General features: G+C 39.5%; 1 protein-coding gene across 1 annotated transcript; it reads right to left on the reverse strand.

Moving 5' to 3' along the window:
• Nucleotides 1–1,005: 1,005 nt before the first annotated feature.
• LOC117730987 (LIM domain and actin-binding protein 1-like) lies at nt 1,006–13,825 on the reverse strand. Its single transcript, XM_034533093.1, has 10 exons — nt 13,748–13,825; nt 10,958–11,097; nt 10,435–10,480; nt 6,879–7,310; nt 4,894–4,945; nt 4,579–4,676; nt 3,805–3,883; nt 3,556–3,587; nt 3,310–3,443; nt 1,006–3,166 (listed from the first exon to the last, which is right to left on the reverse strand). Exons 2-10 carry the CDS (start codon nt 11,074–11,076, stop codon nt 2,083–2,085), a joined length of 2,076 nt encoding a protein of 691 aa, XP_034388984.1. The 5' UTR covers nt 11,077–11,097; nt 13,748–13,825; the 3' UTR covers nt 1,006–2,082.
• Nucleotides 13,826–15,111: the final 1,286 nt, after the last annotated feature.

Below are 15,111 nucleotides of genomic sequence, written 5' to 3' on the forward strand. Positions count from 1 at the left end.
ATCGGAGTAAGCCGCAACTTGAGTGGGTTTTTCCTGCTGAGTAAAACTGATTCTATATGTGTGCCCCGTGGTTTGCTTTACTTCCCCCCCCCCCTCTCTCTAACTGGCAATGTTGGTATTGGCAGTGTTTGAAGAAGTACTCAAAATGATGTGAAAGTAAAACTAGTAATTATTATAAAAAACAATTCATACCACACAGTAACAGTCCTGCATTTCTGCACTTTACTTCACTTTACTTTTCCTTACTTTACTTAGAGGCCTTATCATCGCAATGTACTTTTAATTCTCATGGCTACTTTAATGAATAATAATGCATCATATTTGAATTGTCTGCAATGTAACCAGTAATATTTCTCTGTCAGGTAAATGTAGTAGTACAACGTATATAATTTAGTTGCACAGTTGTTATGGGCCTTTTGCAATTTCTTTGTACAATGAGTTAAACATAATTCAATCTTTGTCATATCTTTAGTAGGGGTCCACCTACATCAAGTTGCCTGCCTAATGGTAAATTCTGTCCGTTGTGTTTTTTTCTTAATCAGCGTATTTCATGGGTGTTTCTGAATGGGTGTGTGACACAACTATGACATGGCAGGTGTATTACTGAGAACCCAAGAAAGCAGTCAAGTGTGAAGTTGTTTGTATGAGCTGTTATTGAGAAACACCAAAAGCCAAGAATTGCTTTACTGCACTAGTAATATTAACAGGGCAAAACAAATCACAATTCCTTTTGAAGATGAATATCAGAAAATCTTTAAAATCTATTTAACCAATTTTTCTAAATAATAGCTATAATATGAACCATATCTGTAATTCAGTTAAAAGTGAGCTGTTTCCAAATGGATGGGATACATGAATGATAACAAGAAGATTAAGAAAGAAAATATTAGTGAAGAAATCTGAAACTCCTTTGAAAAAGTGCACTAATCAGGAAGCTGGAAGTCATGTGGTTATAGTATTGGGTTCATTTGTGAATTCAGGTGAAAGACCAGATGAACTGCAAAGTCTGGATTTACATTTTAATTATGTTTCAACAACAGTTCAGACTGTAATGCCCGAAGTGTCATTATACAAATTTGTAAAAACATATTCGGCAGGGCAAACCAAGAGTTTTACATTTGAAAATGTTAAACACACATCCAGAAGGTCCAAAGAGATGACTTATTTGCTATTAAACTGAAAGGATAGCTATCAGTAGAAACCTTGATTAATCACATGTTCTCCTTGTATTGTAGTTATGGTTATTAGAACAGTTCAGAAGCACATTTTGACCAGGAAAAAGCAAATTCTCCTCCAAACCAGAGAGCCCCCTGCAGGATAGTGGTATTAGGGTTTCCTGACTCGTCTGTATATGTTCGGGTGCTGGGAGAAGTTAAAGGCTCAATAACAGTCCAAGCAGGAGACGACTTAGTGTCTGCTCTATAGTATTTAAACATTACTAGTAACTGTAAATATAAGTTTTTGCAGTTTGCTAAACCCTAACCCTGATCATCGTCATTAGGGTTGTTTTGCTTTTTCTTCAATTTACAATTTAAATTGAGGAAATATGTAAAAATTGGAACTACAAAAAGGCATTTACTCTCCAAAAACCTTGTAAAAAGTGTGTGCTTTTTGGTATAAGATATTTCAGTATTTTATGCATTCTATGCAAAAATAGCAAAAAGAGCAAAAATAGACATTTTGACTGTTTTGCTTGAATCGGAAGCTTCTGCCTGTCAGCATTTAAAGCGCTGCATAAAGTATAATGGTTTTTGGACAATACACCACTGATGGTGCATATAATTATCAAGAGATGATTACATTTAATAGATGCCCACCTTCCAGTATAATCACAGTTAATTTTCAAGCCGTATTAGATATTGTACAGTATAATTCAAATATATATTTCAAAATCAAGTATTTGTACTTTAACAATTAAAGGCAGATATTGCGATAAAAAAGCACATACACACACCTATTACACATCTTTTAAACCTCTCCCATAACACTATAAAATCTGGCAAAGCTACATTTGTGATCTACCTATAAACTGAGAAAGTGTTATATGGTAGATGGACATGACAGTAAGACTGCACGTTGTTCCTATGAGTCAGAGTCCTCCTCGTCATAGTAGCGGTTCCTCTTGATTATATCCTCTGCACTCAGCTCCTCTGCATCACTTCCTTCCTTGTCCTCCTCCCAGAAGCCCACATCCTGGGAGGCGCGGTTTTGTTTTGGCTGTAACGGTGGAGATGGGGACGGTGAGATTTCTGGGGAGATGCTTCGAAGAGAGCCTTCTTCTACCACCATCTTCTCTGCTGCTGCCTTTCCTCTCTGTACTCGTTTCTTTCTTTCTTCCTGTTGCTCTCTCTCCACGTCCTCCTCTAAGATGGCCTCATGTTCATTAGCTGTGTCTTGGCTCTGAATTTGAGGCATCGTCTTCTCTTTTTTCTCCTGCTGTTTCCCTTGCTGATGCTCCAGCTTATTCTCTTTGGGTGGTTCTCCAGATGATTGTTTTTCCTCGAATGATGTTCTCCATTCCAGCAGGGATTTGAGAGGGCGACGAGGTTCCCTGGGTCCCATATTGGTTGCGGGGCTGGGTTTAGCTGCGATTGTAAAAGGCCGTATGCGCTCCTTTAGAGAAGAGCTCCTCCTCAGGCTCTTCAGTTCAGCTTGGTCTGAGCTCTGGAAGGATGATGGCTCCTCGTCCCCTGGGGGCCACTTGGATCTCCAGGGTCGGCCAGAAGAAACTCCCTCTGTGACTGGACTAAGTGCTTCTGTCCCAGAGTGGCCTTCGTCAGCTGGGGGAGGCCAGGCGATCCTCAGCCTGCGTTTCTCAGCCAGCTTCTCTGTAGACTCAAGCTTCTCCCCAGACCTGGCGTGTGTCTGCACACGTGTCTCAAGTAAGGCAGTTAGGTCTGTCACCTTTACCTGTGGGGATGTTTCAACAGTTGGGGTCTCCTGTTTGTCTGAGATACTCTCAGCTGGACGCGTCACCACTGCTGGTTCCTCTTGTTCCTTTGGCGTCACCTCTTCCTCACCTTGGTCTCCATCTTCACGAGGCTCCCAAAGCTCCTTGTGAGGCCGATGGCCAAAGCCCTCATCGTAGTTGCCTTTAGCTTTAAACAGCTGGCTGAAATGGGGCTTGCAGTAGACGTTGCCATGCAGAGAGGCATAACTCCCAAGACTTGAAATAGAGAGCAGCAAAGATATTATAAAGAAAATGTCCCTTTCTGTGGTTCTTGAACAGGCAGCCACCGGGGAGGCATTTCAAAGTCAAATTATAATACATCGTGAAAATTCAAGGAATATGCAACAGTGCAAACTAACCTGAGCTTTGTGTTGCAGTGAACACAGCGAAAGCAACTTTTGTGGTAGACATGTTGAAGAGCCATCAGTCTCTCCAGCGGGTACACCGTCTTCCGACAAGCAATGCACGTCTCCTTCACCGGTGGGCTGAACTTCTAGACACACAACAATAGTAACATATATCCATAATAAACAAGGGTTGAATTGGTATTTTTTTCTAAATGATTCATGCATGTCTCCTGCTTGCTGATTTGATGACAGACTCACTCTTGATGCTTTGGGTTGCTCGCTGCTCTCCCCTGAAAAAGATGAAAACACTTCAGTCACTGTTGTCCCTCACAAGCCATACAAGCTATCAATCAAGGTCAATCAAACCAGACTTTACTTTATTCTAGGGGCCAAAGTTATTTGGGTGTATTCACACTGTCGTCAATGCTCTATTTCACAATTTATATTACACGTAACACTGTAAGAACATTAACATGGTAACATGTTAAAGAATCCACTAAGACTCACCATTGCACTCAGGTGCAGGATTGTGGTTCTGATTTACTGGTGCACATGTTTTAGGAGCAGGCACCTCTGGGTCCAGACCCTGAAGGAAATGCAAAGAGAAAGAACAGAGGGAAACAAACATTTGTGTAAACTGTCTGTTACATAATTAACTGTTAAGAGAAGACGGCAAACAATGTACAAACAGTAATATTGGGGGCAGATCTGCAGCGAAAGACATGTACATCACTAATAAACAATGTTGCCTCCATACTAACATATGTACACTTGACTTTGGGCTTGTTAACAAATCTGATCGGAGCTCAGTCATCATAAAACTTTGTGCATGAGAACTGAATTATTTCAGATAATTTTTAAAAGCCTAAAGGTGTCAAATGTATTAGTTTTTAATGTGTAGGCAAACTTCTGGCAAATACTGTGGTGATCAATGTAGCTATATATGATTTTTTTCATCACTTATCTATTTGTTTACTTTTTCACAACAATAATGGATTATTGGTAAATGTCTTAATTCCCACTAATTTGGAAAATACACATGTCTTAATGTTGGCTACAATACAATAAATAGTGTTCTAAAGATTTGCAATAGTTATTTGAAAACAAAACTGCAATTCACATTACATTATTTATGACTATTGACCTTTAAAAACACCTGTATCATATTTTTATTAAACTGTTAATGTAATTTATAACACACATTAAAATATAAATAAAACGTTTGAATATTTTTGGTATGTTTTTGTTGTTTTGAATTCAGCTCCTATTGCATGAACTCACAGAGCGAGAGGTGCCTTGTTTAAAAACGGCAGCCTGGTATTTGGCCATCTTCTCCTTCATGGATGTGGAATCCAGAACTCTGTCATGCACAGACAGACCTAAAGCAGAAGAGAGAATCACACTTAATGCTTTCGCTGTAAACTCAGATGAAATCTATGGCTGCATTTCCCTAAAACAGCAAGTGATGGCTCTTCAGTTTAAAAGTGCTATTCATGATTCAGTTGGGGCACATACTATTGTGTCCCTAGAAATTTTTTGAGATTAAAGGTTAGGCACTTTATTATTGAAAGCGCAGTGTGTATTTGTCTTCCCTACCATGTTGGTCCATGTCCTCTGATGAAGTACTGCGTAGTGTCGTCCTGCCACCCTTTAAGAGTAAAATGATCAACATCATCAATTCAAACAAAGTTGTACTGCCTCCCTATCATTCATCCAAGCAAACTATTACTCTAATATTACATAAAACATAGACTCTTTGCATTCATGTTTCTATATCTGATTAAGAGTCGTTTAAGATCACTATGCTGCTGTGATGTGAAGGCCATAAGAGATGTCTTTTAATGCAATAAAGTGAACCTATATAGAGAATAGCATGTTACTCATCATTATTGTTTATTTATGTCTTGTTATTTTCCAGCAATGTATAGAATAGATGTTTACTGAAATAACATATTGTAAAAGTGGTTCAGTTTGAGTGCGATTTAATCCCAAAGGATTTTATTTTAGCCTCTATCAATCAGATCAGTCAGAAGTGAATTCAAGATATTCAGGTATTACGGTTTAAGTACAAGTTTCACTGCCTGTCCTGTTTCCTACAAGGATATCACAAGTCATCAGGACAGGCGTAAAAGCATTCCACACAAGTTTAACGCTGTGTTGAGAAATATTGGCAGAACTTTCATCTTAAAACACAGAAGTGATGAAGTGATTGTGTTCTCATAAAAGTACAACTCCCAAATGTCCAAATTAACTTAAAATATCTTCCGTTGTTTCAGGTTTTGCCGAGAATTATTCTTGACACGTGTGAAGCCTTAGGTGTCATTGTCCTAGCTCCATATTCTACCTCCGACACAGTGTCTAAAGAAGTTCTTTATAACATACTTTCCAAACACCAAATTACAGGCTCCATCTCAGCAACAAACCAGGTCTATTACAAGAGTATCCCATCATTCCCATTGACCAGTTTGACCTCTGTTTCCAGCACAAAAATGCCACACATCTGCATGGCCAGCCACCAAGATGTATTTGACCTGCAGTCCAAAGAAGCAAGACTATTCCATTGCACTTACTAAAAGAACAAGCTCTATGCGTGTATGCCCAAGTGCAACACTAATGTGTTAACCAGACAATTTTGACCAATTAAAATAACCCATTGCTTCAGGCTGCTTCACTGGGACAGTGGAGTCCTGTTGTGCCACCATCTTCCTCAGCCACCTAAATACAAACACCTGCTGCATTACACAACACTCAAAACAGCGGTGAGACGAGGGCAAGGGTGCATTAACCTACAGTTCTTGTGATCACTGGTTAAGTGTTACAACAGTCCAAGTCTACTCTGTAAATGTTCACCAGTAACGTTTACACTTCTTCCTTCCGAGTGGTATTGTAGTGGCGCGAGTCATACTGTGAAACACCTTTTTTTAAACTGCAACAAAAAGGGCTGTATTCCTTTTTGCTTCAATATAAATATTAGCTTATATATAGCTGGTGTGACAACTGCTGACACAAAAACAGGGAAATCCAAACCTAAAACTGAAGCCCAGAACTGTTCGATATCCAGAATACACTCTGTGGCTAAAGGAAAGTGAGATGAAGCCAGTTGCTCCTGAGAGCTGAAGTAAGAAACAGCCCTGGGTCAGGAATGTTCCTGAATTCCTGTTGTGGAAGGTAAAGAGTGAAGAGCTTGGTGTTTTGGCCTGGGAGGGAGAGAGACACCAAGAGAGAGTGGAAGGGAAGGTGGGGGGAGACACAGGCCTAAATTCAGGTGGAACAAAACTACTTCAGAAAATACAGGAAACAGAGAGAACTAACACATAACTGTGTTCAGCACTGATAATTAAGGGTCAAGGAAAGGAGCTTGGCTTCAACTAACAGGTGACTTCTCATCTCTCTCGCAATAATTAGTGCATAACAAGCCTTGTAAATTAGGATCAAAGTGGTTACGAGTTCCCTCAAAGTTGCTAATTAAAGCAGCTTCAGGTTATGCAACATAAAGTTGACGTGTTCATAACACTGTGTCTCAAATGTATCATAAGAAGAGGCTGCCGAACCAGAAAAGGATCTGATCTGTCTGTAGCTACCTTGCCCATGATATCCTCTCCCCTCTCAAACTTCATCTTCAGGTTGGTCAGTGGCACTCTGGGTTTTTCATAAGAGGCACACAGGCTGGTTGGAACCTTCTCATCAAGCTTTTCAGGTCTTCCATGGTGTGTCAGCTCATTCCTGTCCATCCCCCTCTGCTCTTCACCTTCGGATGCTTCTGGAGCTGCTCCGGGCTGCAGGACACAACTGGCTGTGAGCTGACCTCCCTGATCGGTGGGCAGGCCAGGGCTCTTTAATGGAGGACGGGGCTCAGTGATAGAAGCAGGCCTGGCCAGAGCAGGAAGCCTGCAGCGAGTGCTCGACTGGCTAGGAGCTGGGACCGAAGAAGGCTTCACCTGTGCCTGCTCCCAGCGCTTCTTCAGAGCACTGAGGTTGCCTAACCGCAGTTTGGGTGATGCACTCTCAGAAGACTGTGAGCAAGACAAAAAGAGATTACAAATTAAAAGTGAAAATTGAAAATTATTTCATAAATACTGCTGATAAAAAAAAAAACATTATACATTCAGTTATTCTTCGTTCCATTCGGTTTACAGGCTGAATTATAAAAGTGTTTCTATTTGGCAACCAACACAGCACAGCTCCAAGCCCTATCCAGCAAGAAGGACTAAAGGAAATGCCAGAATCTGAGCTTGGCTTCACTGACAGATTAGGTGAACAGCTGTTTAAAGTTGGTCCAGGAAGTTGATGTCTTGCTGAAGGCAATGATTGGCTCAAGATGGAGACGGCTGAGTTGAGCATGCAGGCAGATTTTTTTAAGCTGCATTCCTTTCCACATGACAACTTCACCTTCCCGAAAAGAAACTGAGGAGGGCTCTGTTCACCACTCAGCCATTTATGACAATAAATATGGTGAACAGCAAACAGAACAACAGGAGGCACACTACTATGTGACCTCTGGGAACTTCCTTAACTATAAAAGAGAAATGACACATTGAAGAAAGAGGTGTGGACATGTGAATAAATCCCTCTCATATAAGTAATTTAATTTGCTAATAGATATTAGAAGCAAGCCTCCAGGTCAGTGGGAAAACATTAAAACACTATTAAATTCTAAAAAACACAATTTCTCAAAAACCTACAAATTATAGTTTGACTCAATTTAAAAGACGATTTGAGATGAGAAACAAAAACACTAAATTAGTCCCGAAAAGACTTAACTACATAGAGCATTAGTACGTTACACTAAATCTGGTGCATCTACAAGTATGTTATATGAACATGCACAAACACAGTCAAACAGATAATAAAAGAAAGAAATAAGAACATAAGAATAAAGTACTAAACAAAAAAGGGCCAAAACCCCCAAAGTTGACAAAAAACTAACGCACAATTACTGTCTGTGAGGCAAATCCAGGGTGAGCGGAGAGAACTGGACAGTGACAGATTGTTCCCTTTTTTTAAGCAAAAAGAGAAATCTCTGTGAATGCGTCGGAGAACCCAAACGAGGTGTAACCACAACTTGACAGCAAGAAAAATTAGATTCCTTTGGTTGGTCCTTCTTCTACAAGTCGGTTTGCTGAAAGACAGAGATCTCCCAGATGTTTGCAGCCAGACAACGTCTGCTCGTAAGAGCTAGTCGCCCTTTAACTCCAGGAAAGAGTATGAAAGAGAGTCAGAATAACCAGGAAACCAAAGCAGGAAATGATACATTCAGGGAAAAGTTAACTCTTTGTTCGCTGTCAGCTTTTCCACTTGCAAAGTATATCGGAAGATAATAGCACTTCAAAATCACTCTTTCATGTAGAATAAAAAAAAGTTTAAGAAAATGCAAAACAATTACACAAAATATACAATATATATACACACCAAGATGGAGAAAAGAATACCAGGACAATAAAAGAACAAGCTGAATTAAGCCGTTACAAAGTTGTATACATAATTTGACCACTACTCAGAGCTCAGATACAGGGAGGTTGTAAAAAACAAGCTCCAATGACAGATGCTAACTGAAGTCAGATCAAGGCAGCGTTAGAAGAGACACATTACACTATTACAAGCAAAATGTTTGTAATTTGTCTTGGGAGGCCATAGATTTCTAAGCTTTAAAAGTACTTACAAAATATGTTATTTTAACTATACAGACTACAATTTGGAATCTCTTTGTTTAGCACAATTAAAAATGTATGCATCTTGTTCAAGATGAAGATTAATCTGATTTGATTGATGGGTGTGTTAAAGCCAACATATAAGCAAAAAAGGAGATATAACACGCTGTAAAAGTGTGATTTTTCCAACATATTTCTTACTGTGGACACCCAAACTAACAAGATCCTGGAAAGACAGAGCACTTTACCAAACCATTGTGGTTTATGATCACTGGTTTATGGCGATAGTTGACCTATTGTGTTCTGACTCACACACTTTGTGTTAGAAGACTGACCAAAGTTATCAATTATTAGTATAAGTAAAGTCCAAAAACGTCATAATAATCAATAATAGCAAGGATAAGCAACAACGATATAAAGAAAATGTTTGAATGCTGTTTCTATGTAATTTAGCAAAATAACTAATAGTTTCATTGTCAATTTTGAAAAGTTCCCCCTTCCCCCTTCCCCCTATCCCCCTTCCCCCTATCCCCCTTCCCCCAACTCCCAACTCCCCCTAACACACACGCGCGAGCACACACACACACACACACACACACACACACACACACACACACAGACAGATGGTCTTTTGCGCTGCTCATTCAACCTTGAATATTTGAACTGGTCTCCCGTACCCCTGTACATCAACTCAAATCTACACATACTAATGGTTTCTAAAAATGATTACAAACTATAATTTCAATCAAACTAAAATTGTTATAAAGAATTAACCCAACAACCTGCACTTGTGCAGAGAAATATGCCTTCAGAGCATCTTTTAAGTTTAAGTTTTAGTTACAAAAATACAAACAAAGCCTTCTTGGGTCAATATAATTACCAGCCTGATCATTAAACACATACTACAGAAGCTTACACACTTTTAAAGCAACTTGCTCACCCCAAACAAATACAGCATACATTCACATCAATATTACCTTATATTTCCTCATGATATGAGCTGATCACTTACTCATTTAAACTCAGTCCTGCTTTGTTTATGCGTCTTTCACACTGACAAAGAAGCTCACCTACAGTTGGAGCTACAAAGAGCATTTCAAGGGGATTACACTGAAGTAGGATTATGGGTTTGATAGCCTGCCCATCTCAACAAGTGGCCTATTAGAGGTCAGCCAAGACAAGACATTTTGCCCAGACAGTGTGTTGGCATGGTGAGTGTGTGCAATAATTAATGTAGCTTCATCAGCTACTGAGCAAATGAAGCAAGACATGCAGCATACACACACTTCATTTAATCATGTAGTTTGGTGGGAGAGGCTTATCAAAATGCTGTATACAAGATGTATCATAGATTTAGATTTTCATGTGAGAAACTGTGTCATTCGTATATCAAATTCCGGAACAGCTTTACAATACTAGTTCACAAATTCCAAGAAATGTCTCTAAACTGAAATATAATGTCCCCATCATTCTTTGCAGTTATACTTACTCCTTTTTTCTTCTCGGAACTGGACACCTCAGCAGCTTTCTGGTACCTGAGAGAGACAGACACAACACTGACCTCTGGTGACTCAAAACAAAAACAACAAGACAAGAATTGTGGCCTTTTGCTTTCAAGAACCTTGTAAGACATTGAACAATTGAACACTCTGAAAACAAACATATTCATAATTTTTAGATTTTAGTATTTACGGTTGTATTTATATCACAGCTTGTTTAGATATAGTTTTAGACATATTCTCTATGTATTCATACAAATATTGAGAGGTAACTTTAATGCATTATCAGCTTAGTCAAAAGGGCAATAACTTGTTTTCTGGCTGCAGAAATGCACAAGCAGACTCAACAACAGTCTGAACTAACCTAATGTAGCCTAAGTAGAACTCATACATGTTGTACAAAGTGTTCAACATACAGTAATATCTGTTGGAACACTGAGGGAAACACAATTGTGACAAACAGCAACAGCGAGACCAAACAGGAAAACTGACTGAAAACCAGATGTTACTCACTTGGAGAAGCGTTCAGCAATGGCGTTGTTTTTCCCTCGGCCGCTGAGGGACAGCTCCTTCGCAGTGACACGCAGGGACTGTGCCGCCCAGGAACGTCGATTGAATGGACCACTTTCCATCTCTGGCTGCGATCTAAATACCTGAAATACAAACACAACCACTATTAGCCACGAGTATTACTACACCTATTGTAACTCTTGACCTTCAAATTACTCTCCAAACCTTCACCGGAGAAAACTTCAGATATTAAATCACCTTCTGCGGAGCCCCATCCTGGATTTGAATTAGTTTGCATCTTGTTAGTTTGCATTTGACTATAGAATCGTCTGACATCCACAAGATGTGGGTTAGGTGATTGAAACCTGAATTGAAACCACCATTCTGAAAGTATTGCATGGCAAAACCACTTTGACGTGTACCGGCTCTTCAGGCTGGGAGCAGAGTAGAGGATCCATCTGCTGTCGGATTTGCTCGTTTGTAACATGCTTTCCATCAGTTTACCTCTCTACCACCAAAACACTACCTGACATAAATACCAAAGAGTGGTTGCCCATGCTTATTATCATACAGTTATGCATGCAAACAAACCAGTCGACATGTTCAAACTTGCACTCCGGCCTGTGCCGCATGATTACAAGATGGAAACACAAGTGGGAGCACATTATCATTATGAGAGGATAACTCGCCATAGGCAACGTTCACAAAAGACCAGAGAAGAGCAGCGCGCCACAACCGTACTGCATAACACACAGAGTCTTTCTTTAACTTCACTTAAACAAACCTACACTTAAATAAGGGCGACAGACCGATGATGCAGTTTCTGTGTCTGGAGAGACTGTCAGACCATGAATCCTCCATTTAGTGTTCAGACAGTATATTACAACCATGTGTTTATATCACCACTGTGTACAGCTGACTCAATAATAATGTATCTCACTATCTGGGTCTTTTCACTTAGGTGCACCTATTACATCACCACTGAGATGCAAAGCGATACTGGTGACAAGTAGAGTGTGGACTATTGACTATTAACTCCCCTTGTCTGTTGATTAGTTGTATTGTATGTTGTGCAGCTGTGTTTAGTTATTATTCAATGGGTTCCTGGGTTTTAAGCACACACTATTTTTACTTGATGGCCATGCTGAAATGATTTGTTAACTTCTTATTTCTACACTGTTTGTCCTTTTGCAGGATATTAAGCCAGCATGCACTGCATGGCAGGCAGACAGGGACACACCCTGAACAGGTCAGCAGTCCATCCCAGGGAAAACACAATGGGAGTGAAGTTAGAATCTTTTGCATATCCTCGAACTGTTAAAGGAAGCCTGAGCAACTATAGAAAAAAGGGAGAACACATGAACTCACAAATGACATGGGTTCAGAATCAAAACTGAAGATTATCTCACTCATAAGTGCACATAGAGAAGAGCACAGCCGAACAAGCCTGTCTTCTGAAAACCAATACACAGCAGGAAATGCTTGTGATTATTTTAAATAAGGAGTAGGGCGTGGTCATAGCAAGCTTTTCCTGTATGTAAAAACAATCTCAGTGCTTTACATTTGGAATTTCTTTTGTATTAACTGGTTTGGAAACCTAAGAGTAAAGACAATAAATTGTCTTCTGAAATTATCAATTTATATCTGGTCACAATTCAAATCAAAAGAAAAACTGCACAAATCCTTACACATCTTAAATTTCCATCTACGTGTGCAAACACCTTAGCAAGTCCAAGAGATAATAGATAGATTTGCATTTATGTATAATTGATTTGGTTAAGTTTTGTAAATGGAACTTATTCCACATACGATTCAGAGGCATAGTTTGCAGTACACTAATAATGTAATAATGAGCATTTAATCATTTGTGTATGACAGCAGGTCAATTTAATCTTTAATAAATTGCCACACTATCAGCTCACATTGCACAAAGGATTATTTGCGTTTCCTCCCAACATCCGGGCATGATGACATTAATTTTGAGAGAATATTGACTAAAACGTTATGAATCAAAGGTGACAAAGTGTATACAAAGGTGGTCCTGTTTCAGCCAGGGGTGAGGTACACGGCAAGTAGTGCCTTAAAACCATCAAAGGCGAGCTGATATATGTGCTTTTAAAGTTCTTAATCGAAGCAACAGCATTTAGCTTTATCTACGTCACTTGTTATCAGTGAAAGGTGGATACTGACCTTTAACCCTCGATTTAAGCCAAGTTTTCCTTAACAAGTAACCAGAACAGTCAGACACAGTATGACTCATGAGTAAGGAGGTGTTCGCATTGCTTCACGCACGATTGACCTAAGACGTAATTCAAAAAGCACATCATCTGTTGATTATATAGAAATAATGGAGTTTGAACCGAAGAATAATTATTAAGGCAATACAATAAACTTGTGTTGAAGATCAGCATCGTCTCTCAAGAGGCCAACATGTTTGGAGAAGTCTAATTTCAGGTGTGTAACACCGTGAGCGCTGGTAGAGAACTTGTGTGACGTAAAAGCCAAACTGTAGTTATCGTATTAATAAAGTTATAACATATTTCCATTCACATGTAAGTTGTATCTAGACTGCGGAATAATTTTTAAAAAGCCTCAAATAACGACTCAGCAGATAGACTGGTTTGGCATCTATGTTCTCGATAGACGGCATGTGCACGAGCGTTACTATAAAAATTAATCTGAACAACAACAGGCTTGTTCAAATGTTCTAAAAACTTACAATTGGTATTTTTACAGCCCTGGCTCGAGTTATTTGCATATATTTTCACGTCCTTGCTCTGAGTTGTTTCTTACCTGTGCGAACTTCCGTTGTCACTCTTTTTGTGAAACCTTGAGACACCTGACACGCTCTTCCACCGCTGCGTCACTAACCGGTGAGGTGGAGTGAACAGAAAGGTGTCATGGGAGTGGAAGAGCTGGGTCATGTGATTTTTTTGCACCAATGATCTTAGGTATTGCATTACCCCTACCAGGTACATGTAGGCCGGTTTGAGCGCTCGTCTGCGCCCCCCGCCCACCCACCCAAATTCCTAAGAGCAACAAGCGATACTCATTAATTTTTCAAGTGAATATAAAGGTTTTCTTACTAGGTTGATTTAAAAGATCATTTGGATTGTTATAATATTAGCAATCATACACGTACTAATAACAATCATCATAAAAAACTGAATATATATACAACTTTTTCGAGAAAATATAATTAGAAAATATGAATAGAGAAGAAAAGCTGACATTAATCGTTACATAAAAACAATGCTTTTGGTTCAGACAGCTCTATCATTACTTTACAATTGACTGACTACCTGTTATAAGGTACCTATAGAACAATACATTTCAAACAATAGGCTACCTTTGTGAGATATTACATTATTCATTGTAAATGGTAATACAAAATAGGTTGTCACTGCACATGGTGCATTGGATGTTTGTATTACATTTGCCTTCTAAATAAAGCCAGGGTGGTGTAAGAAAGGAGCAGTGGCATTAGGAACTTATGATGGGCCCTAGTGCACACTATAGGACCTAGGATATATATACCTAATTATAAATTATCCATTATATATGTACTATTACCTCAAGCATAAAACATAAAGCACATATTTATTTATTTACCAGGGACAGTGGACATTCCTCAACATTTCAGTTTCAATCTTAATTTTTCTTTTCGTTTCACTGAAGCGTGGTGGTTATATGAGTTTCCCATTTCTTTACACAGTCCTTTGGATTTTTTACTGAACACTGCAAAGTCTTTTGAGTTGCAAGGGTTGGTAGGAGAGGGCAGACAAGGCAGTGTATGGTCTGCTTCTCCAGGTGGTTGGGCCAGTCTTGTAGCCTGACCAGAGCAACTTTTGATCATCCCGTTCTCGTTCTGAGGCGGTTTAGTGTTTTCCATTGAGACCATGGTGCTTCAGGGCCAGAGGACAGGTTTTCAGTCGGGAGGGTCATTCTCAAGCTTTCCCCTCCAGAGTTAGATTCTGGTTTCTTCCAGAGACTTTGTTAGAGGCTGGACACAGCTTAGAAAGCTTTTTCTTGACTTTAGCTGTTGGGCCAGAGGGTGACATCCATGGAGAAGATGCCGTTCATCATTAGTAGATTTTGTTTTCTCAGCTCGGCTGGCAACTTCCCACCTTGGGGCAATGCCAGCGAGGAGGTGGAGG

The sequence above is a fragment of the Cyclopterus lumpus genome, chromosome 5 (assembly GCF_009769545.1).
Source record: "Cyclopterus lumpus isolate fCycLum1 chromosome 5, fCycLum1.pri, whole genome shotgun sequence".
Classification (NCBI taxonomy): domain Eukaryota; kingdom Metazoa; phylum Chordata; class Actinopteri; order Perciformes; family Cyclopteridae; genus Cyclopterus; species Cyclopterus lumpus.